Below are 25,480 nucleotides of genomic sequence, written 5' to 3' on the forward strand. Positions count from 1 at the left end.
AAATCAGGTGCTGCAATTGAGGAAGCGTTGTCCTGTCCTTACCTGTATAATTGAGTTCATCATATAACACTTTGAATAGTTTCCAACACATGGTGGGTTACGAAAAAATAGGGTGACAGTCTAAGTTTCCTAATTCCGAGGAAGAAATTTTTCAGGCTGTCAAGTAAGATTGTGGGCTTGTCTGGCCTTAATGTCTATTAAGGGAAATTAGTACAAAACAGGAAAGAGCTGAATTTTATAGTCGTTCAAATCCAACTCCAATGAACTACAGACGTCAGACATTTGTGTTCATTTATCCCTTGGAGGTATTGAGAAACTGAATCATGTACAATTGCCAGTTCACCTATACAATTTCTTTGCATAAAGCTGGAAGGCAGCTACTTACTGATAGCACAGATAACCTCGTCGATGACCCTTTACGGTTCTAGGGGAGAGATGTCTTTAGGGCGCGGTTCTCCTTTTTTTTTTTTTTTTTTTTTTCCTATGAGAGGGCTGTACCCATCTCCTCCCTGCTTTCTTACCTTCTTCAGCATTCTATGGAGTCAGATACCCATTACCGACATCTGGGTCGACTGGAGGAAGTTGGTTTCGCTTTAAGGGTATTCAACTGTCAGTGCTTTAACCACTGAGATACCGTTAGTTAATGAGATTCCATCAGTTATTGGTGGACTATGCTAGTTACTGAGAGGCCAACAGGTTAAAGTACTGACCGGAGAAGAGAGCTCTGCTACTCACTTCTATGTCGACCCTCTTGGCGTCCTCCGGGAGGGTCACATCAAGGGAGAGAAATCCGTTAGCGGTTAAGGTTTTTGTCACTTTGTATTGCTCAGAGTACTCAGGCTCCCAGTAGATGGGTCCCCAGAATCCCGGTCGTCCGATCGGCACTTCGATCAAAGTTTCGTTGGCGTTCGTCTCGCTGGTCGTCGACTGAGTGGTCGTTGTCGTGGTAGGGCTGGCGGTGGTGGTGGCAGTGTTGTTGGGTCGCGTGACTGTCACCTGGAAGTCGACGGTTATCGACTCTGGGTTCGCGAAGTTAGTTCCATCGTATCGGGTTACTTGTAGCTGCACACAGATGAAGGCCAGCTTCGTCAATCTTACTTTAATCACGTTATGTCACATGTCATTGACATTTTTTATATGATGGCAATAATTATCAGGCATGACTGGTCTAATTAAAAACTGTCGATCCAGCTTTTGATAAGTAGATGAGGGACAAACAACGTATACCTCATCTGCAGGCTGTTGAAGTTTATTCTGAGTATTTGATTAAGAGAGGGTTAGCTATACAGTCACTGTGGCATGAAACAACACACAATTATTAATAATAATGAAAATAACAGCTTGTCAGCACAGCATCTTATGCTGGAGTGCGCTCATTAGCCATCCTAACCCTGCACATTACTGATCTTTCTTCCAAAAAAGCACAAAAAACAACTGTATCATAATAATGTGTTATTACTGCCAGAAAATAATTTCTTCCCTCCAAAGATGTGTATAATGTAAGCGTGGGCAAATATTTTTTATTATTTTGAACATGTCTATAATTACTGCTTGTACTAACAAGCACAACTCCTTTTCTCTCTCCCTTTCTGTTTTGTTTCGTTTTGCTTGTCTTTTTTTCTGCTGTCGTCAGGATTATTATCTTCTGATACTTACATAAGCGGTGTACAGAAGCCCCGGCTTGAAGTTGCTAGCAGAGACAGGTAGAAATTCTACTTTAGCCAGGAACTTTGAGAATTGAACATCAGCGTCCGCTCCCATCTGCCGACCTGTGGCGGGATCCGTGGTGTTGACGATGATCTGCACGTTGTCGTAGTCGAGAGACAGAAGTTGACCAGGTTGCCCTGTACGGGTATGTCTCGTTCAAAAGATTGATCAGCTCTTCATTGGAGAATATGAAAGGAAACTCGCCTTTGGAATCCAGCTGCAAAAAAAAAAAAAATACATTCAAGCATCATACAAAGATTTTTCTCGGTTCTCATGTCTGTGTCAAGAAAGGAAGAATAGAATCAGTTTTAAAGATCACATGTTACAGATTTTGAAAACGAAGAAACGTTAACTCACAATTCCACTGAGTGAGATGTTTGGTTGTGGTGTTTCAGACCAGTAGTACTTAAACTTCGCTGTCACCTCTACCTTTGCTCCTACCAGTGGTTTGCCGAAAGTGTATCTGCACATAAAAAATACAGGAGTAGATTCGGGATTCGACCTTTCAATTAAGTGGGTTACAAAATATGGATGTATGTCATCACGGGGATGTACCCTGTTACGACAGAATGCGGGATGAGCTGCTCTCACCATAAACCAATGACAAACATTTCAAGGACAGGCACTCACGCACGCATACTGCGACATAAGGGAGAGCACTCATCACTCATGTGGAGACAACTCACTTGGCGCTGGCTGTTCCTTTGACAGGGTCAGTGGAGAGAACATTTGCAGGAACGTCCACTTTTGCCTCATACTTAGGTAGCACTGAAACACACGTGGTCATCTCCAGAAATAGTTCAGGAAAACAGTTCATCAGAAAGTTTGTATAACGTAGCTGAAAATAATTCAGGATAAATACTTTGGGGATTCTGTATCTGACATAATTCAGGAATCTAATTTCCAACAGAAGTTTTTGCAGACACAAGAAGAGTCTTTGGAAGGAACGTAAAGACCCACCAGTCAGAAAGTAGTACCTGGTCTTACATGGGAAAATAAAGGCGGAGGGAAAAAATTAGTTCTGTCTTCAGTGCTAAGATACTGGAAGCCATGTTTTTTTCCGATATTCTCTTTTTCATTTTGAGCTATGCTCTATACTCACCATACTCTGCGACTGTAAAGGTCTTTGTCTGCTTCACTCCCTGAGGACAAAGTGACTAATGGTTATGAGTACAAAATTTCAAGTTCCTCGTACTCACAATAAAATTCATAACTGAAAGTATTGAGATGCGCTAGCAAACACTACCATCCCATGTTGTTTATTTTAACGGTAATGAAAGACGGAGTTAGAATCAACTTAGCTGCCAAAGTCTTTGGGGAGTTTTCATCTCTATTTGAATAGTGTATAAATGTGTGTAATGTTCTCTTTCTCTCTTCTCTCTCTCACACACGCGCGCTTCCCAATCACTTAAGTATATCGGTATTTAAGAAATGTGAGACACACAGGAAAGGTATAGAAACAAAATTGAATTATTTTCTAGGCTTTTGCTCTGGTGTGCGTGCTTATTCAATTCATCGTTTTATCACATTCTTACTACTACTTAGAAATTAAAAATTTACAAAACATTAGGTGTGCCTTCCCTCTCAGCGTAACTTTCTTCTTTAAAATCAACAACTTATCACCAGTTATAAGAAGCGACAGTATAATCGTTCTTTAAAAAAAGTAAAACTTACCAGCACTTTGGCCTCGATTGTCCAGTCGCCCAAAACAAGGCGGTCAGAGGTCGGCATGCTAAGTTCCACTACTCCAGAGTCGCCTCCCGACACACCCTTCCACTGGCGTATGACATTGTTGAGTGGATCCTGCATCATTAAAAATATCGTGAAAATATCTACAGGCGGACTTCAACTGGTCAGCCTCTTTCCGTAGTTCAGAAGATTGTTCATCGAGACAAAATGTGTATGAGAGAGACAGACAGACAGACAGACAGACAGACAGACAGACAGACAGACAGGGACGAATGGTTACCTACCTTGATAAATACATCCACAAGTTCGTTCAGCACAGTGAGGTCAGGCTTCATTGCCAGTATTCTCCAACGAACTGCAGAAGATTTTAAGGAAAATTTAAAAAATACAATTCCTTCCTATTAAAGAATTATAACGGAAAGAGTTAAGCTCACAGTCATCTGTGTTAGTGAGAGAAAGAGTAACAGTATCGTCAGCAGCAACAGTAGTTGTTGTAGGAGAAGAAAAAGTACAAGAAAACAAAGAATAAACAAGAATATAGGTAAAGGAAGAGTAAGAGTAAGGAAAAACAAACGAACAATAATTTCGAGGTAGAAGAGAAGCATGATCAGAAGAATACAATACGAAAGAAAATAAATGATATAGAGAAGATGGTTATGATAGAGCAGGGCACTTATTAGAAAGGACAGCGAGCAAAAAATATAATGAGGGAAAATTGTTGTAGAAATGTCGCAAACAGTCTGAAGAGGGTTAATGAACACAAACTTGTGTCTCCAGGCTTGTACATGGCTTTGTCCGTCTGCACGAAGATGGAAAAGCTCTTGTCCTCCAGTGTCATGTCCCCAGACCGGTTGAAAGCCACGTCACCTGTCGCCACCACGCGGATCTCGAACTGCCGTGAGTAGCTCCAGTAATAGAAATCGTTTTCATCTGGGATCTTGAGATCTCTGGGGATCTGTGCACAGGGAGAAAATAACAATGTTATGCTACAATTATCTGATGAGAATACACAGTCGACACAAGCTCACACACCACACGCCTGCACTTTCCTTCTTTCTCTTCTTTATTTCTCTTTTCCTCACCTCCCACGCCATCCGTCCGTGCGCAACAATTCACATGAAAACAAGTTTTTTTCACAAACAATCCAGACTTAAAGGTGGTCCGATAGTGATAGTCGGATGGTTTCGTGAGCTGACAGTAATGACTCGACCGACAAATTAATTCGCATTAATTTATAATGTTTATTTACTTACCATTAAATTGATGACAGTTGGGGGCCTGAAAAAATAAGTAAACAAGTGAGTAAATCTTCATTATGTGTGATTCGTAGTCTTAGAACATAAACATCACAGTTTAGAATCAGTAAAGAAATACGTTAATGAACAGCTATTTTCACTGGATTTTTTAAAGTTATGTTGCTTTCTGCCCTTGTTTACACTTTAACGGTTTAACTTCTGTCTGATCCACAAGAGAACGAGGAACCATCTCCACCTCGCGGATTTCTTGAGCAAGAGACGTGCAAAATCTCTTGGCTGGTCGGTTGGTAAGACAACACAACGGACATGTAACGTCTGTTCACTCCCCCTTCCCCAGGTATTTCTCTAAAGCTTTATCTTTACATAAGGACCTGACTAAACTTGTGTAAACATTTTTGACTTGTTGCATAAGTATTCCACGAACAGGCTACGATGTGATGATCTTCACTCTCATTAGCATTTTTTAATCATTGGTTTGTTTGTTTTTTTAACAGCAAGAGAAATGCAAAATCGCTTTTTTTTTCTCCTCGCAAGGTAAATATGGCAACTCATACGTTTTTAGAAAACAGAATTCTGAACATGAAGTTTGCAGAAAAAAATTTAAAATGGAAAATGGTGGGCTGCTTGAAAGGGATGAGCCACTTACTTCCTCCTGTCACCACCCGGGGTTCCGCTGATGAAAAGACCTGCCCGTCCGTTGAATTGCGCAATGTCACGTACACCGTTGACGTAGCGCCTGCAGCCAATAGCTGCGCGCTGACTGGGACTGACGAGCCACGGCGCATGCGCGATGGTAATGTCACCCAGTAGGTGACGTTTCCGCTGAAATTCAAGTTAATGCACACAAACATGGAGAATGAAGCATTAAAACTTGAAACAAATCAGTGATCGAGTAAAGAAAACAACGGGACAACAGTTAGGCCTGTTTCTTGAATAAATTTGTTTCTGAAATAGTTTGTATTCATGCGTTGGGAAGGAAGGATGGAGAGGATAAGTGACAACATTTCTCCCCATCATGAGCATTTTTTTTTCTTACAGCCCTCTCTCCCTTTTTATATACAAATACATCATCTTGTCTTTGTGTTGTCAATACCGTCTTTGGTCTCGCTCGTTGTGGTTCGACTGTCTGCACTCCGGTTCAAGATGACCAGTGACCATTGGTTGCACTGTCAGTGAATCCAGTGATGCCAGAGGCTTCACGTGACAGTTTGGTTTTAGTCACCTCGCATTATTTGAAGGATCTTAGCAAACCGAAAACTTCAAAAATCATATCTATTTGAAGTTTCTTTTTCAAACACTCCTAGATGCAAAATTTATTTCATGCATTTGTATCCTATTGCTGGGCATAATTGTCTAAGAGCACACCGATTAAAAAATTAAGTTTCTATTAAACAACACTGCAAAGTGAAACTACAAAAAAGAATACCTTTTCGTGTTCTCGTTGGGGGTTTCCTGAGCAACCACAAAGCTTGCCAGCGACAGCAGCAACACCAAGGAGACTGCTGGCAAGGCCATCTTGTAAAGGCGACGGCTCTCTTCTTTATCGGGAATTCAAGATGCGAGTAAACGATTGTCCTCTGTAGTCTTTTCTCTTTTTCCCTCGCTGTTCTAGTACTTTCCGCCCTCAGATACTGAAATTTCAAGAAGATCAATGAATATGACCATTCTTTGTTCATTCACATTTCCCGCGCCCTGAAGACAAAGTACACAGACATACACTACACTTACTTCAATCAATGATTAAAATCATCCCATAATTTCTACTAGAATGTCTTCTATATCCTGTTCTCATGCTGCTTCACTTGAAAAGATTCTCCTTAACTATTAAGCATAAATTGCATGAAATACAAATGCCATGTGGTAATTTCAAATGGGACTTTGATACCTCCGACCATTAAAGTCTTAGGTAAAATTGTCGAACGGGTGCACAGCAAAGAGAGCACTTAAAGGGTTTTGTGCACCAACATTTAAAGGCATATAAGAGGTCAAAGGGTGTGAGAGAGAGAGTGGCGTAGACTTTTGCGGGGACATGCGTCAATGCTTGTGTAACGGTTTTCTAGGTCAAGGCGCTGGGGCGACGGTTGAACCTGGATCGGGGACGGGAAAAAAATATATTCGGAAGGCTTGTCACACCTGACTGGTGGGACTTACAACCATGGGGGAATCAATCTTTCTTCTCTTTCCCTCCATCTGTAAGGAGAGGGAAGCTAGAGCTAGTCACTGGTCAAGGAGAGATGGTCTTCCTCTTTTCCATTATGCAGTTGACGACTTGATTGAAAGATGCTGGTTCTTCTATACATTTGCGTGGTTATAGCATTTACCAAACGGTCACAAATTTCTCGAAAATGGATTGTGAAAACTGAATTTAAAAAAACAGCAACAACAAAGTTTCCACAACGATACAAGTGGAATAAACACAATAGCTAAATGATTTTCAGAAGAGGCATACAATTTAAATATTGCATTTTGTCCTGTTGTTGTTTTCGATTTTGTAGCATTCATCCAAAATGTGTGACTGATAAGTTCTGTTTGCTCTATGGCTATAGTCTCGGTCTCGAAAAAAAAGTTCCTTGGCACTGAAGAAACTAAAGACGTGTCGAAAAGCACTCTTCAATGTTTTGTTTATCTGTCTTATTTAAATAGCGTGACTGGTATGTTTTATTTACATGTTGAAAGAAGAACATTTGGGGATATTTCTGCTTGTCTAGTTACCCAGACCATTGCATTTCAGAAAGCAAACCATTCTCACAACAATAACAACAACAAAATCACGAGAAATGTTGGATGTGAGTTGAGAGCATGAAGACAAAATAAGAAAGTGAGGTAGATGGGGAAATGCAGAGAGACACAGACGTGGACGTGCATCTCCTAAGGAGTGGCTAAGAAATAAAACACCGGCCAAACAGATTGATCCAGCTTCCCCATACTTGTCACATAAAACAGGCGACAGTGGGTAACATTACTCTGCTTGAAGGAAGGACAACTTTTGTTGCTTGACACGTATTGTGAGATAAAACGTGATTCACTCTCATCCAAGTGACCTCGGCTTTGATCCACTGGCCTCTCCCTTGTTTCAAGTCATATAAACGGTCATCACTGTCCTAAATTTTACTGAAAAACCTTTAACTCCCGCGCATCCTGCCGTGCTTGCTACATAACAAAGCAGTCGATTGTCGGGTTTCGTTTTTTAAACACAAAATGAAGGACTGTACCGCACGCTTCTATCAATTTTCTTCAAGAAATCATTGATTGTTACTAAAGATTACAAACATGTTTAACAGTAAGCGGTCTTAGTTTCTCATTTCCCTTTCATCTCTCACACACACAGACAGACACGAGAGTAACGGTCGCACGCAGCGGCGGTTTTTGCCGTTGTTGTTGTCATCACGGTTGTCGTCCCCTATTTGTTATGACTTTTATTGTCGAGAAGGGAATGTGTATCCGCCCTGTCCCGCCCACCAGTTAGACCCTTCCGTGTGTGAACCTCGCTGAGTGATGAGGCTCGTCTACGTCACAGTGGGAACTGGGGCTGGCCCTCCGGCGTGCAGCAGTGCAAGCTGGTGGTGGTGGTGGTGGTGGTTGTACTGCTGCTGCTGGTGGCGGTGGTGGTGGTGGAGGAGGAGGTAGGGGGACTACTAACGTATGATGCGTATGATCGCTTTTTCGTGTTTCGTGGTTTTGAAATGATTACTGAAGATTAAATGAGTGATGACTGTTACCCCTGCCTTCATTATTAAAATGTGTGTGTGTGCGCGCGCGTGCGTGATTAATATGTGTGTTTTGTGTGAATGTGTTGAGTCAATGCGAGGGTTTGAATCCTTCTTTCTGGCCACGAAAGATGTAGAACAGAGCATCGACAACTGTTCACGACAGATGGCGCACTAAATGTTTACATTGGCTAAAGTGCAAAGTAAACAATCACTTGCATGTTGCGTGGTTACAGGGACGCTCTTTAGGGAGCTCAAACAGTCTTAGAAAGTCAAAACTGTCGCTCATGTTAAGATGTGTATTTTTCTAACCTAAGAAAATAACTCCACAGATGAAGCTTCCCCACATACGTAGATATAAGTATATAACTGTATTAAAATGTCAGTTAGGGGCTTGCCTCTAACGGCTTAGCAATCCTTGTTTCTTAGATTAATCTTCTTATGTCCATCTATTGTTCTTTATTCTTGCTGGAAATTTCTGTACAACAGATCCCGTACTATATACAAATATATTATTTTATCCTTTTAATTCTTTTGATGATATTATTACAACCTCAAATATCTATATACAAATCTCATAATCTTTAATCTTAAGTGAAATCCTGCAAAAGCTCACTACAAACATATGTTTATGTCTGTATCTCACCTGTTCACCTGGACGCCACAGGTCTGTGTTCGACTGTCGCAGCTGTCAACGTACGTGAACTTCAGTCCCCGACTGTCCTCACGGCAGCTACCGGTCTTTATATATCTATTACCACAGTGTATGACACCACCTGCAGCCAATAATTCTCCTTGTTGTTAGACCGACCTCCCTTAGTCTACACTCCCTTGCTGGTTGACCTGTGCATGTGACACCTGTGAAGCGGCGATGCTCGAGCTCACAAAGCAACCTGAAGGATTCTGTGGACACTCTTGTTTTAAAAGAGATTCAAACAGTAGGTCCTTTCCACCAAGTGAAATGGGGGTTGCAACGGGCCCACAGTTACGTGACGGAAACAAATTCTCCTCTTGGCCTGTCACTAGTTCGCCGTGAAATTCAATGAGACAGTCCTCAAAAGATGACCTGGTTGCAAAGTTTATGTACGTGAAGCACCAAGAGAGCATACACCAGCCTCGTGCTCAGACTGAAAGCAGTCTTCCAGTTTACTGTTTACCAGGTCACCGAAATGAAAACAAGATTAAAAGGCTCTCACGTCGGAGGGTTGCGCAAACCGTTGGTGAGCCAGAAAACCAACTTGCCCGATCGTGACTAAACAGGTGTGACTACAATGAAAGAGAAGGGGAGAGGAGGCGTGCTGGTGGCATTAATGTTTCCGACAGAGTGAATTGTCAGATACTGTGATTACATAGATGATATCGGTATTATACGATTTCAGACTTTATTGGATCTTTTGATCACCTTCCCTGGCCAAAGAAACGCAGCTGTAGCAATGATGATGAATAGAGACAAAGGAATAAAAAATTGATGGCTGCCAATAACTGATAATCTTTGAAGATAATAATGATTTACCTCCATATCCTAGGGTCCTTATTTTTCCTTGATACACTTGTATTTTTAAATCTTTTCTCTGTTGAGGTATAAATGAACTACCAATGCAAGTATGTTTAAAGTATACTTTACACACTACAGTAAGTATATTTGAAAAGGAGGCACGCTCTGCATTTTGTGGATCATTGTACATTCTTGACTCAACATCCATATCCTCTGCAATCATTTTATTTCGTCTTGGCTTAATGATATAACATTTCTTACTGCAGGTCACGAAATGAAATATTTTCCATGAAGATGTAAATCAAGTATCATTAACTAGCTTCAAATTATCCAGTGTTTCAGTCCTGACTCAGTCAACTTCTTTATCACAGTCTTAGAACTTGGACCCCTATGACAACTTATTTACCTCTGTTTATCCTGATATAAACTTAGTTTGAAGGCGTGTTTAAGTCCTTGCCAGGGGTAGACATGTTCTTTACACACAAACAGGACAGTCCCTTCCCAACCTGGACTGGGGCCAGAAATGTACAGGTGGGCTGGAGTGTCGCTCGACCTGTCACGACCTGACGAACAGCGGAGAACCGCGAGCCGCCCACACCATACATCTCATTCCGTGACCTTTAAGATGTTGGTAAAACAAGGGACGTAGATGACTGTCCACGTGACACCAACGCTTCCCCAATAGTTTAACAAAAGGAGAACTGTTACATGCTGGGAGAGTAGCATTCTTCTGGAGTGGGTTGGGTTCTGTCTTTCTTTCTAGCTTTCCGACCTTGTATGAAGATACTTCGTCATTAGTATATTTTTATTCATTATATTCAAGATCCTCATCGTCGTTGTCTTCATCATTGCCGCTCATTGTAACCGTTGCTTCTGCTCCACTTCTTCTTCTGCTTCTTTGTCAACTGCTGTTGCTGCGGCATCAATTTTGGGGGGAATACATGGGACGATAATTTACTGAATAAAAATGTAATTAAGCGGAATATATTGATTTCACGAGGACAAAATACTTCTGAGCAAGATGAATTCAATGTATTTATTCTTCGTAACTTCACTTGAAATAATGTACAACTTTCTTTATTTAATTATATTTTAATTTTTCCTCTAGTGTGCTAAAGTCAAATAAAACTTTAAAGAAATAGCAACAGGACATGTAAAAATCACCTAATCTTTAAAGGCTTAGCAGAGCGCAAATTTCAAAAGGACTAAGAAAAGATGTGCTTATGTGTTATTAGAAAAGTATTGTGCTCCTGACTGGACTTTTAACAGGTGTTAATCCCGCAAGAGATTCGGGAAAAGATTTCCAGTACAGTATAGGAGAGTTGAACTCTGTGGTAAAAGCCCACTGGCCTAAAAATAAGAAAATAAACCGATGGAGAATTTATTTTAATCAGTTTGCTTTTCTGCCAGTGTAATATGAAACCACACCTCGTTCTTTGCCTCTTTCTCCAGTGAAATAAATGTATTTTGTGTCGCCACCCTTCATTTTTTTTACCTCTTGTGGTATAATTGAGTTCCCTTTCACACCTTTCAATGAGTCTCACAATTCAAATAAAGAAGAGATCAATGAAATTCGCATCAAACCGCCCTCACCAGGCTCGACCAGTTCGAGAAAAAAAACAGATTTTACGAAATGACTGCTGTAAACATTTTATTTATTTCTCTTGAAACTGGATCAGGTTTTCGCTGAATAAGATATTTCACGTCGTCTCTCCTCGGTGAGAAATATCGGAGAACTTTTTCATTATCGATGAGTTGAACTTTTGACAAACAATTTTGACAAACATAAATTTGTGGATGTCCGTTAGTCACGCAATGAGCACCGAGCGCACTACTAACATCAGTAAAACCAACAAAAGCAGCACCTGGAGCTGTCTGCGAGTACATGAGACTGCTCGCCTTTAAGATATTTTAGAGTTCTATCTTTTAAACCTTTTCCAAGTTCAGCCAGTATCTGACCTACAACCTTTCTTAGTGTACTCCGCCTGCATGTTTGCTATTTCGCTCCTCCGTGTCCTAGGATCTTACTCTTAAACATGTTCTGTCCTCTTTTGTCGAAAAAAATAATAATTACTTTTTCCGGTGTTTGCCTGCCTGCGTGGGCGACATACAAAAAAAAGTGGTAACAGGACATGAGTCGCCTGTTCTGTGATCTTACTGAAAGCTTCCAGGCTGTCACATCAGGGTCAATGGACGGGAGGGGAAATTGTAAAGAACTCAGTTCCTACAGTTTCGAAATGCTGTCACCATAATATTCGCAGCTGTCGATGGGAAAATCAACATAACTATGGTGTGTATTCAAGTTTCCAGCATTCATTTTTTCTTCTTCGCGTTGGTTTGAATGCGCAAACCCTGGATTATTGCAGCTTAAACCAGATCGAAAATGTTGATAAAAAAAAATCGCAAAGTAAGCTAATACACTTCTGGAACATTCGAAGTGTCTTTACCCTAGAACCCTACTTACACAGATGTTTACAGCGGGGCAAGTTGTCTACCTCCCCTTATTCTTGAAGCCTTATGCACTCAAAATGTCAAGTAGGTAAAATGAGCCAATAGAGTTAGCAGAAAACGGATTTTACAGTTTAATGTTATGAACGTTGAGCAAGTCGCTCACAGCGCATGCGCAGATATCCTTGACATCTTTCAAACAACAATCCTTAAAAATGTAAGTCTGCTGGGAAGGGTGAGGCTGGGAGGTAGTAGATATTATGTCGAAGATATCTTACCATCTGTCCGTTGCTATGACGCGGAGGTAGGAGGTCACACCATAGTACAGCCAATCATTTTTATTATTTCGTTTATTACTAACGTAGGAGCAATTTATGGTGACGTGTGGGTGCGGCAAGTACAGCAACAATAACAACACTTACACTCGGTTTCCTACAGGATAGGTAAAGGTCGTCATGTGACCTTTTTCAGGTCGTTAGGGAGTGAGGTGTTAGAGATTCACTTTTCTCGGGGCAAGCTTTACTTGATGGCGCCCACTCTCCACTCCTTCGTTCACTGCCTTCACTTCCCCAACCTTCTACGGAATCAGGCACCCATTCCCGCAAGCTGGGTCGATTAGGGGAAGTGAGGTCCGCTACACGGTATCGAACCGGTGCGCTTCTCAGTTCAGACGCCAGAGCTCTATCCGCTTCCCCGATAAACTGTCCTAATAACATTTGACAGCATCTGACAGTCATGAAAACATAAATAAGCAAACAACAACAAAAAAATTCGCTAACACACACACACTAAACCCAGGTTTCACGGATGCTCAGAGCTGAATAGCTGTTTACCTCCTACCACTCTCTGGAGGATTATACACGCTTCCACAGACACGACAGCTGGTGGAATTTTCGCAATACATGTAGTAGTAAATCTCCATAGAAGAATATCCGTTGAATGTTGAGTTAAAACGTACATTTTTTTCAACAGAAATTGATAGAATTATTTGAGTTGAATGAAAAATGATTTTACAGCTAAGACGTCTATGAACGTTGAGCAAATATTCCACAGCGCATGCGCAAACATCCTCGGGGGTCAAACTGGATCACGTGGTCTGAGTTAACAGTCATTTCAAAGAAAGTTTCAGTTCTGTAAAAAGTAACCTCGAACAGTAGTCTTTTAACCATTTAACCAGATAGCCCTTCACTTTTTTTTTTCTTTTTTCTTCGTGCCTTGCAATAAAAATTCCTGTTTTAAATGTAAGTAAAAGACTGATACTTCATTCAAAGCTATCAGCCACTACAGAATGTTTTGATGAGGAATCATCATCATCATCATCATCATCATCATCATCATCATCATCATCATCATCATCATCATCATCATCATCATCATCATCAGTTGCTAGCTTGATTAATCATATCTGAGTAACGGTATTCCGCAACATCATAGTTGAAGCAGCCCCCTACATAGATGTGTTTGACAGTGAAAGGCTATTTAGTGAACCTTACTCAGGCAGCAAGACGAATAAAGGACAGGATATGGAGATAATCTGTCTCAACAGCTTTCCAGTGTACAATGTGCAGTTGTGCAGCATAACCACACACATACACAAATAAACAAACACATACACACACTTCACGCTGTATCAAATCTTTCGTGGAGTGACCCAGCCACCTGTCGCAACACGAGGGATTTTATTATTATTGATAACAATCACAGCAACAGTAAAAAAGGTGAACGTCCAGTTACCTGCACTCTGCCGTGTAGAGCTAGCTGTCCCTCCCGTCGGTTAGCGGTTTGGATGTCCTGAGGAAGACACTCTGCACTGTTTAATCCCCGCCTTTGTGCGCAAGACGCCTTTTATATCATGTGTACCATCGGCCGGGTCACGTGCTGTATTCAGGTCACTGAATCACCGCTGGTTGCTGTCTGACCTCTGCTTTCCTCATGCGCAGTGTCAGAAAGCGTGGAGGTTGGTCGGGAGGTTGAGGATGATAAAGGTGGAGAGGGGGGGAAGCCTAAACAAGAAAGTGTTTTTCACAGCATTTACTGACAGATTAATGGAATGAACAATAGGACATCAAATGTTAATGGAATGTGCTTGCACAATTGTAAGCTGGATACGGTTGAGAGATTATGTGAAAAAGCAGACTACTGTGATGTTTAATATACATCATTTATTTCCCACACAGTTGTTATACATCCTGACATTTTTATCTGCATGAGCGAATGAAAGAGTGATAAATCATCATACCTCACACTGACACTGAACTATCATCAAATATAAATGGCACCAGATGATTACAAACAGGAATACGGTACACCTGACAACATGATTCACTCCCCTTCTCATCAAAACTTGGGTGTAAACACACACTCACATATTAATGAAAACAGTTTCATGCATTGGCATGACACTATCTGAGGTGCGGGCAATAATGATGAAGAAAATGCATTAGAGGAAAGATTTGGAACAAATGATTCCTCTTCCGCCCGAAATAAAGTAGTCTGCACCGTTACTGTTAAAAACATGGAAGTTAAATTCCTTCCCCTCTCCCTTTCCTCCGCAGCATTGATGACTACCTAATTTAGGGTAAACGCCCCTCGTGGGTATATGTCTTCGTACAAAACAGTCCACCAGTAATCCGCAAGTAGTTTCTGCAGCCAACCTACCCGATGCCACTTATTATGTACATCAGAGGCAGTGTGAGCTGTGAAACCAGTCTGTAAGTCTCACTAACCAATATTTCTTCTCTCGGACCCCTGGCCTCCAGTTTACTAACAGGTGTTCCACCCTGCGGTGTTTGTGCAGGACTAACACTAAATTTTAAATTAGACTCCACGGCTCACCTACTTTCGGAGGCCACTGTTTTCATTAACCTATATATATATAATTTTTGTAATTGTCACTACTTAGTACAAATACATTTCTTTAAATTTTACCATTCGTAATACACTCTTCAGACATGTTTTTTTTTTATTATTTATTTATTTAAAGAAATCCTTCTTCCTTTCTCTCTCTTTCAGTCCGTCTTTTTTTTCTCTCACTCACTAGCGCACTTGATACACGTGACTGCGTGTGAGAGACTGAGAGGAAAGAAACTACAAGACAAAAAAGTTTACTTGTTTCCAAGCAGTCAGTGACCTTAACCCAAGGAAAAGCCCGTTAGTATTTATCACACTCAGTCGGTCAGCGGTCCCTCCACGGATTGGACAAAGGTTAGCCAATGAAACAGTCCGTTAGATGAATGCGCGTCAGCGGGGCGAATCCTGTTGGGCTCGGCTGACGAACCCTGCAGCGGGCAACAGGCGCGGGCTGGCACGACGGCCGCTCCGTCAGCAGTTCTGACGCCTACGCCGACAGATTATTATTTGTAACATTTTCTTTTCCTCGTGTTATCAAAATAATAGGGCTTCTCCAGATTAAAAAAAAATATCTACCCGACGAGATATGCTGATATGTCTATGGCAGACAGTAAAGCACGCAGAAAATACTGCGCACTGTATACTGGGGGGAAATAACAACATGTTTTCCAACTTTGTTGGTACATATTAATGTTGGCTGATCGCTATCCCCTCCTGTCCGACTGTACTCTGTGACCAGCTAGTCAGGCGAAAGCCTACGACTGAATATTTCCAGTACAGTAAATAAACAAGGTGACGCATTCTTCACTCATCCATAACTTTTTCAGTCTCCGCATCTCTCTGTCTCTCTCTCTCGCTGGGGGCGGGGCTATCTTGTGGCAGGCAAACAGAAGATTAGTGTTAAATGTTTTTATTTTTTTCTTTTTTGTTTTTTGCTTTTCCGGGCAATGGCCTTGAATGTTCTTTTTCGACTGTTTTGTTGTTGTTGCTCTTGATAATGTCCATGGCCATACGTCGATAAAGAGTCTGTGTGTGTTTTTCTCCATCCTTACTTTCCTTGTGATAAAAAAAAGCGAATGTGAGTAATATGATTTATTTCAGAGCATGAATCAAGGCTATCGCTATGACACCCACCAGAAAATATGACTGTAATAAGCAGCTATAGCATCGTCCGAATGGAGTTTCGGTGAAATATTATAACATTAGGGGGATATTTATTGTAAATTATTGTTAGTTGCCGCCAGATGGCGCTGATACATCACCTCACTCGGGTTTGGTGTATTCATCACTATGAGTGATTATTTTTTAAGCAGTAGGTCCTGTTTGATCGGGGCAGCACTGTTTACATTAATAGTTTCCCGGATCTTTAGATGTATTTAACGAATAGAGAAGCTTCTTACTACCTTCTGCTTTCAGCCTTCTGGGGATAGGAAGGTCCTTTTCTCAAGTGTGTGTGTGAGAGAGAGAGAGAGAATCTTCCAGAAATAGTTAATGTCTTCAACCACTTATTCTCACTCCCAAAGCCAGTAAAAGTACAAAGCTCAATTATGCAAAGTAATTATGATATTCAGCCTTTTATAATAATACTTCTAGCGCTTGCTGATTTTGAAAAGAGAGATGAATCGAGTATTCCAAGAAACAGGCCTGATAAAAGGGAAGGAAACGAAAGGTTGATGTACCCTGGAAGTCTGTGCGCTTTTGTATCATGTTTATTTTTGTTTGATTTTGTTTTTATTGTTATTTACAAATGTTCCGGAAAAAATATCAGAGCATTACACTTTGAGATGTCAAGTTTGAAGATAGCAGTGTGCTATTCTCAGGCCTGATGGAAGGAGTGAAATGAGAGGCTGGTGTTGAGGGGACGTAAGCGGCGCTATCACGTTCTCGTCACGTTGGACGCACGTAGTTGGAATGCTGCTGAACACCGACTGCTCAGCTGACACTAAACAAACAACTACACAGCAAAAGAAGAAATGACTGTAAGCAGTGAAGAGGTTGAATTTATCGACCTCCTAACCTCCTAAAAATATACCCCTACCTAGTTTTGATTTTTTTTAAAGGGTTAATTTTCTAGTTTCGTCTTGCCGTGTTTGTGGAGGCCTTCTCACACACCCATCACCATCAGTTAAAATACTTTCTTGTTTTGTAAAAGGCAAACCAAAAGGTACCATTAAAAAGAAAGTAAATAATTACCATTCATTTAAAATATACTTTGATCAAAATATTCATAAAAAAATAAAATTCAGAACAATATCAAAGAATAAAAAATATATGCAGAATAGACCTCTAAGTAGATATTCAAATTTTTTAATTTTTCTGTTTTCCGAGCAATAATTTCACAGAGATAAATACATCCACCAAAACTGGTGTCATTATTTTAGCGCCCTCTGACAGCAGCAAGCATCATTTTCCATAAACACCCTCTTATCGCTACTTTTATTCTTTGAAATCTATGAAGTATTTAGGAAAATTATGTAGCTAATGATTACAGACATTTCTTTGTGAGTGTCCGCAATTACCCTAGAAGGATGTCCTTTATAAAACACCAGATAATAACATTTAAGTACTCAAACTTTGCTGCAGTTGTACAGATTGTTTTATAAGGTTGTTTTTTTTTTTTCTCAAAGAATCCATTTTCACAGCATGCGTAGGCTCACCCAGCAAGAGTGACCTTTTAGGTTTTTCTCTGGAACCAAACGTTCAAAACATTTTAAAAAAAACTAAAGGTCAATGTCGTCCTCTAACCTTTTTTTCTAAGATGGTTGTGGGTGAGGTGTGATACCTCACTTTACTCGGAGTCAGCAGATAGCACATATCACATGTAGTAATATATTTAATACTACATTTGTTTATCCTTTGTCATATTAAATACGCTTCTTCGTTTTATTTATTTTTTTTATTATTAACGGAGGTTAATATTTTAACAATTTGTTTTTTATTCGTCAGTTTGAAATGATCGTGATGAAATGGAGGGTGGCAAGGTGTTGTCAGTAAGCTGCTTAGTTTGTTTTACATTCTGGTGATCTAAGAAGGAAATTTACCCTACATGCCTCATTGTTCAATGAAACAACTCATTAGATAAGCGTCAAGAAAATGTTTTCGACAAATAGTTTATATTATGGTGTCGCTACTTGCAATCGTGGATGAAAAATTCCATAAAAACATTGTGGAGATAGCGCTTAGATTGTTTGTTTGTTTGTTTGTTTGTTTGTTTGTTTGTTTGTTTGTTTGTTTGTTTGTTTGTTTGTTGTTTGTTTGTTTTTTGTTTTGTTTTGTTGTTAGTCGTGGGAGAGGAGCTGAAGGTATCGTATTGTGTGATCCGTCCTCCCACTCTACCATTTTTCCTGCCTCTTGCCGTGGGATGCACAAGCTGCTGATGCAGCAGTGCGGACAGTAGATGAGATGATATGTTGATGTCACCTCTCTCCAGGAAGGTAAACAATAAGCCCTCGTCACGTGTCTTTGGAGGGGGGAGGGAAAAGCGAATCAACTAATAAAAGCTGTCATGATATGTGCATTTACTGCAGCCACCCTGGTGATAGCCATTTATCTCGCTCATCGTTCTAAAACAGGAATGAACTCACTGCTCCAGGCTGAGGAACACGTGTTGCAGGGGACTTTTTCCACACAACCCACTGATTTACGAGACAGTGTATATTAAACAGTGTATATGCCCCCTGATCAGTCAGTAGAACTTCAAAGAATTCAGACCCACCCTCTTGACACCCTTCCCAACATATCTTTTGGGACACCCAAAGTGTTTTAGACTCCCTACAAAGTGCAAAACCACTTAGAATTGAACTAATCGGTTGTTCATGTTGTCTGCCTGTAATAAAGTCCTCTTTGCTACTGTAATTATTGGTGATGGGGTTCTTAGCACATACCTTGCGCATGGATTTCAGCTACATTGTGTATTGACAGAGAGAGAAAAAATGAGGGCTGTGCTTCATTAATTCGTTCTCTCGTACTGTAACAGGACTGCTCTATCTTAGATGGTTACACAATGTGAGGGGACCATCGGTTAATCACGACACCAAAGATTTCTAGAACCAGTCAGCCCGTTTCAGAGAAGAGGACTGAAGTTCCTAACGAGAACTTCTGGCTCTGACTCGACAGGCGGTTTATTAGTCTAATATCTGGCCTTGTTTGTTTTGTTTGTTTGTGTTTGGTTTTTGTTTGTTTGTTTTTTGTTTTTTGTTTTGTTTTTGTTTGTTTGTTTGTTTTTGTTTTGTTTTTGATTTTTTTTTTTTTTGGGGGGGGGGTTGTTGCTGTTTTTTGTTTATTTGTTTGCTCACTTATCGACCCTCTATTCCACAAAAGATCCTGATTTTTGTTCTAAAAGTGTGTTTTACTTTGGGTCATTTAGTTCCGGATTGGATAACTTCTCCTCCTCGTCTGCGTTATTCACAAATGTCTTAATCTGGATTTCAATATACACTGGACACAAAGTTTATTTACTCAAAATATAGCATGTGTTTTATTTACAAACATATGACATCACGTATTCGTGTACACACAAAGAGGTATGTAAATTTTAAAATTCTCAAATCATCTATCTTCTACATTAACATAAAACTCAATCGTGAGTACCAGCAGTTTTTTCCCGCATCTGTGCAGCCAATGATCTGAGGCGGAAAGCCTTAAAACATCGAATGTAGCAGTTTTATGAGAGGGAGGGTTTATGACACTTTGCGAGAGCTGCCATCGAGCAGAAGCAGTATTATTTTCTCACCCATGCAGGGTACATACAGACGTGTATGTGAATGTGCCATCCAACACAACTACGAGTCCTCATGACAGCTACCTTTAGGTTCTGTAGGGGTTTGGAGCTGCACTTGGTACCTGCTTTCCTTTCCGGTATCAGGATAACTATAGTATTTATGCATGACCTGGTTTCTACTCGAAAACAAGGTGCAAACACCGACTTTCGCCTGCTATTTGTGGAAGTTGGAGGCTCAGGTCATCTGCGTAACGGTCACACCGGAGCACGCACTGTTGGCGTGGACGGAAGGGAGGAGGATGTCGAGTGGACGGGAAGCGCCGCCAGCGTGCACGCGGTCTCCAAACAGACGCTCCTACTACAGTGCATTCATCACCCTAGCAGCCTAGCTGATTTAAAAAATATAAATATCAGGTCCTGTTATAACTCGTCCCGGATCTCTAGCTTTATTTAATGATTGAGACACTTTACCTTTTCACTGAGTGCATTCAACTTATTTTGTAAACAGTCCTCAAATTCGAGGATATTCAGTGTGTGAGAGAGAGAGGAGAGAGAGAAGAGAGAGAAAGTGTGTGTGTGTGCACGCGCGTCCGTGAGTGGAGGTTCATGACTTCCTTTTACTTTGTTAATAGATACAAACAAGAAATTGACATGTTTACAGATTCAACCCTTGTATTTATTTTTAAGGCATTTAATTCCGTCACTAAATTTCAAAAGCATTTAAAATAGCCAAAATGAAAAATAACTGTGAAACTTAATACATTTGTCAGTTCCCTTGCTAAGGCAGAAGCTACACAAACTTTTCAAAACAAGATCCTCCTAAATATAAAAGGAATGCACAAAACGAAAATAGTCTCACGGAAATAATAATTGGCTAATCTCTATTTTCAAACCAGTAGTTTAAATACCTAGCATTTCTAAATAAACATAGATTTACATATTCATTAAAAACTTTTAGAAACTGATGCATCATTTTTCCTTATAATCTGACCGGTATTGTTTCAATTTTTGAGAATTCTGTGCTCAAGTTAAGAGGTTGATTGCAATGGACAGAAATGAAAGTAAAAGCATGGCAAGGAGTAGTCATGGCTGTTTATTTCAGTTGATGGCGGCATACTCCTGGCGCACTTGTCATTAGAATGGGGCAGTTCCGTTGCAGTTAACCGTTATTGTTCTTGTCTTTGTAAGGCCACACTTCAGCGTGATAAAAAAATAAAAAGACACAATTTTGTAAAGCTATAAAGATCAAAAGAAGCTGTCTGTCTCCGAACGCTTGTAGTAAACAGTCTTCTGCTCCTCTGAAAAATAAAGTTTTGTGCAACATCAAGCACCGCTTCAAAATTACGAGCAGATGTAAAAGACAAAAAAGCCCCACCAACTGCCTAAAGAAAATCAGCTTTAAAATCGCTTCTAAACTGGAAAAATATTTTTTTCCATTTCGAGGGCTAGTATATCTTTAAGGAGGATTTTTTCATTTACTTTACTTTACCAAAAACATAAAGCAGTCTGAGATAATTATTTGTTCCGGACAAAGCATCCGTGTGCTTTCTGTTACAGATAGTGCGGTTGCTGTTAACGTGACCAATAACCAGGCCCGCGTGCATGACGTCACAGTCTGCACCGTTACATTTCTCGTGGATGTTTTACTTTTCTGAATAAGAAAAAAAAAAATATTATTTTACTACTTGTAGGCTGCTGTAAATGATCTAATGTTTCATTGTCACGGGAAAATGAGTAACTGATGAAAAATTCATACCTCTATGACAACGGTAAGTGGTGAAAATCGATTACAAAATTCCAACGAATGCACAGAGTGAGTTATATAAAACTGTAAAAATGTGATGTGTACCATCTACAATAAAGAAGCGGGAAAATATGCATTATTTAACTGTTGATGTAAGATTCAAACCAAAACGACAAAAAATGAGAACCTGTAGGTTAGTACCAACTAATAAAAACTTTTTTCAGTTCTTTACACAGAAAGTCTTAAATAACGGCTACTTAAAGGTAAATAAACATGGCAGTTTTATCTCGTCAAAGACCCCCGAGTAACAGAAACAGAAGAAAATATGTCAGGTCGCGGAATAAATCTATTAAACTTCTTTCCAGAAGCTTTATTTGTTCGTCTTTCTTCTGCATGCTTATGAAACCCTCCCTTCAATGCAGACGCTATATAAGCTTCTTTCTGCTTGGTTTTCTTTTTGCAGTCTACTGCTGGAGAATATATTCGACTCACGCTGTATGTCATGAAGGTAAACCCTAACACTCCATTGTCGCCAATGTATGTCTTGTACGTATGAACACACTCAACCCTCAGATTAAATGAACATCCTCCATCCCATCCCTGTCAATAATCCGCCTTCTCGAATTTTGACCTGTAATAAAAGCACTCGACGAGCGAGTACCAGTCAAAGCCTCATGCTCTAGGTGTAAGGCAGTATCCTTCTGTGGGTTGTTGGCAGGTGCAGGGGCACACAGGGGAGTTGGGATGGGGATTCGAAAAATTTTACATATTAAATATTTGTTTTGTCGGCTGACAGTTCTCGGTTCCACAGGTACAGCAGTCCTTTACCCTGCCGCTGTTCACTTTAGCTGCCGAGTGGGATGTTATTAAATTCTGAAAACAGGCAGATGTCTCTGAAGTTAATAATGTACAAATAGCCTAAAGGATCACCAAGATAATATGTCGTTCTGTACACACAACCGGTAACACCTTGCCGTTGACCACTTGTTTCGAGTCATGGGAGGTAATCATCTTGTAGTCATTTTCATGCACCATCACATAGCCTCCCATGAGGGTCCGGTCTGCCCGTTGCGGATCATTTACGGCACTCTTTCATCTTTATTACCTTATTTGTGAGCACTTGCATGACAGCTGTCCATTCCTGTCTATTATGAGGAGCTTGAAAGATGCTAGAGTGACTGGAAAATAACAAAAATAAAACTGGGGATCTGAAATTAGCCTTATCCTTTTTAGGTATGGCTTTAGACATGTTAAAACAAGTAGTGGAATATAGTTTTATTAGAAGTTTTAAGCAAAGGATGATAGAGTGAGGAATGTTGTCAACCTTTCTTTAAAAGAAAAAGTAAAGGAAAAGAAGGAAAAAAAAATCCTCTGACCAAGGCCAGGTCCCCTTCACAGCCGCAGGCCCGGGTATACCAGACCCACCTGTCCCCCCCCCTTTCATTAGGCCTGATGATAGACTGTCACTGGCAAGAAAGGAATTATATCCTCAGTAGCAGTGCAGATTTAGCTGTGATATCACACATAGGGAGATAAAGTTAAATTTATATGTTAATCAGTTCATTCCAAATGCACACTAACACATTTATTTTGAAATCTCATTCTCTTGCATACTTTAAGACATTCATTAATAATGTAGATAAGACATGCTGTATGTGCCATGTCAATGAGCATGACCTTTGTTTTATATTAAGCTGCCAAACTAGTTTTATGCACAAAATGAGAAAATATTAATAAAAATGTCAAGCTAAGTTTATATGCATATAGACAGAAAGAGTTTTAAAGATGTAATATTTTAGTTTAAAATAAATTTTTCATCTCTTAATGTAATGTATTTTGTATTGTATACTGTCCCTGAAATATGTCGTATACGAATCCTTTTAAATAGGCAAAAATCTAGACATGATACAGTGATGTCAAAGTAGTTTTGCTTTATTCATTCTCTTATCTTCCCCTTTTGATTCTTTGTTACGTCAAATACCATTGCACAAGGATCTGGAAAATAAAAACACTTTGGATTTCATGGCATTTTTTTTCACGGTAGTTTTGTGCTTAGGTGCTTTTAGCTTAAGTTTTTTTTTACTTATGCACATATGTATGTGCACGCATGCACACACACACACACTCACTCAAGGGTCATAGAGTGCAAGACAAGAGAGAAACACAAGAGGCACAAAGCTAATGAAAAAATAATTTCTCTGACACCATGAAAATAAAAGTTCACATCTCTTAACACCATTATAGCACATTATCTTTATTTACACTTCATCTTTCTATTACTTTTTCCTCATCATTTTTTCTTCCTGCTGCTCTTGTCTTGATCTAGTTTGTGTCTAGGATGTTCCTTACCATTCTTTATGGTAGAAGATTCGTCTTTTTTGCACTGCTGTTTCTGCTAATTTTATTTCTGGTGGCATTAGAAACCGACTCATGCCTCTCTAGTTCTTTACTTTCACGACATGATGTTCCTCTGTCTGAAAAGAGCCTCTGCCTGTGACTACTTACTGAATGAGCTTCTCTTTCATCTTCCTTAGTGATATCATAATTGTCATTATTACTTAGCCTTTGCAGGTAGACTCTACACTTTTATGCTGGTGACTTCTATAGTTAGCATTGCTGCTATCATGGTAAAAATTTAGTTTTCTTTTTCTGTGATGTGCATGTCCAGCAGATGGTTGATCCACAGTGGCTCTGTGGGTAACAGAAAAAGAACTACTGCTCAACCCAGCTGAATCTGTATGCTGTTGTTTGCTAAACTGTTGACCACAACCAGTCATGGCACGAAGTCTAGAAGAAGACTGTGAAATCTTTCGAGTCCTGTCTGTCAGAGTGGACATCAGCATATTTCTCAAGAACGTTTTGTTTGGAGGAGGTGCTGTGCTTTTCTGCCTGCACACCAAAACAACAGCATTTTACTGCGATGTTTAAATTATTACTTTCTGTTGATATTTCACTTAGAACAAAATTTGTCCACAAGTAAACATGCAAATTATAGCAACCAAACCTGTGTTAATGACTTATCATGAAAAATATCGATTTCCTGTAGAAATGGTGGGTAGCTGCTGCTTTGTACAAAGCACACTACTGGGACAAAGGTGACTTCCAGCACAAAAAGTTTGTTCTTGTTCATTCTTTTTAAACGTCTTTTTGGGTACAGGTAAATAAGATATACGCGTTTCATCATCTATCCTGTGGAACATGTTTCCAGAAACACAAAAACATGGATAGTTAAGTACAAACCATCCGAGAGCACCGTGCTCCTGTGCCCGCTCAGCACCACGTTTGATGTCTTTCATGATCTCTGCTAAAGCCATTCTGCGAAAGAAAAGTAAAAATTACCCACAAGAGCGACATAAAACATATCGAGGAAAATGTTACATTAAAATTCATCAAGTTGCATGAATAGAAAAACTTTCAACTCAGACTGGTAACAATATTTTTACAGCCATGTAAATCGAGAGATAATGGTGAGCCAAAGGAAACATTCCTGCCTTTCATTCCTGTATTTCTAGACTAAAGCTGTCCAGTTTAGCAACTTACTTTTCTAGTGTTTCTTCGTCCATTATGTAGCACAATATGAAAACAAGAAAGTTTATGTTGCCAAAGATCCCTAAATTTTATCGTTTTTGTGGGATTAACAAATCACTATTAGTCTTGGCAGAGAGCGTCGTCTCCTCTTGGCGAACGAAACTACACTTCCGGGTCAACTCTGTACATTGACCGTCATTCCTTCAATTAGATTTTGGCCTGTTTAATTCAAAAAAGTAATGACAGTATAGTTTCTCTAATTTAACCTCATATTTTTATAGCTAATTTTTCACCTTTCAGCTATGAGTTTCTTTTATATTTAAAAGACAAATGTAA

At 39.9% G+C, this 25,480-nt stretch overlaps 2 protein-coding genes across 3 annotated transcripts; both read right to left on the bottom strand.

Annotated features, from left to right (window-relative positions):
- Positions 1 to 922: 922 nt before the first annotated feature.
- LOC112559786 (CD109 antigen-like) lies at positions 923 to 14,188 on the bottom strand. 2 transcript variants are annotated; one of them, XM_025231189.1, is made up of 12 exons: positions 14,037 to 14,188; positions 6,079 to 6,283; positions 5,297 to 5,474; positions 4,650 to 4,673; positions 4,162 to 4,351; positions 3,681 to 3,751; positions 3,382 to 3,510; positions 2,810 to 2,849; positions 2,394 to 2,475; positions 2,065 to 2,170; positions 1,657 to 1,924; positions 923 to 1,062 (listed from the first exon to the last, which is right to left on the bottom strand). In XM_025231189.1, exons 2-11 carry the CDS (start codon positions 6,165 to 6,167, stop codon positions 1,745 to 1,747), a joined length of 1,089 nt encoding a protein of 362 aa, XP_025086974.1. In that variant the 5' UTR covers positions 6,168 to 6,283; positions 14,037 to 14,188; the 3' UTR covers positions 923 to 1,062; positions 1,657 to 1,744. The 2 variants fall into 2 exon arrangements, with proteins under 2 accessions (XP_025086974.1, XP_025086975.1); XM_025231190.1 differs by lacking the exon at positions 14,037 to 14,188 and adding an exon at positions 9,006 to 9,416.
- A 9,666-nt stretch (positions 14,189 to 23,854) lies between these two features.
- LOC112558945 lies at positions 23,855 to 25,298 on the bottom strand. The gene is made up of 3 exons (XM_025229716.1): positions 25,157 to 25,298; positions 24,857 to 24,931; positions 23,855 to 24,505 (listed from the first exon to the last, which is right to left on the bottom strand). Exons 1-3 carry the CDS (start codon positions 25,177 to 25,179, stop codon positions 24,175 to 24,177), a joined length of 429 nt encoding a protein of 142 aa, XP_025085501.1. The 5' UTR covers positions 25,180 to 25,298; the 3' UTR covers positions 23,855 to 24,174.
- Positions 25,299 to 25,480: the final 182 nt, after the last annotated feature.

Source organism: Pomacea canaliculata, linkage group LG3 (assembly GCF_003073045.1).
Source record: "Pomacea canaliculata isolate SZHN2017 linkage group LG3, ASM307304v1, whole genome shotgun sequence".
NCBI lineage: Eukaryota > Metazoa > Mollusca > Gastropoda > Architaenioglossa > Ampullariidae > Pomacea > Pomacea canaliculata.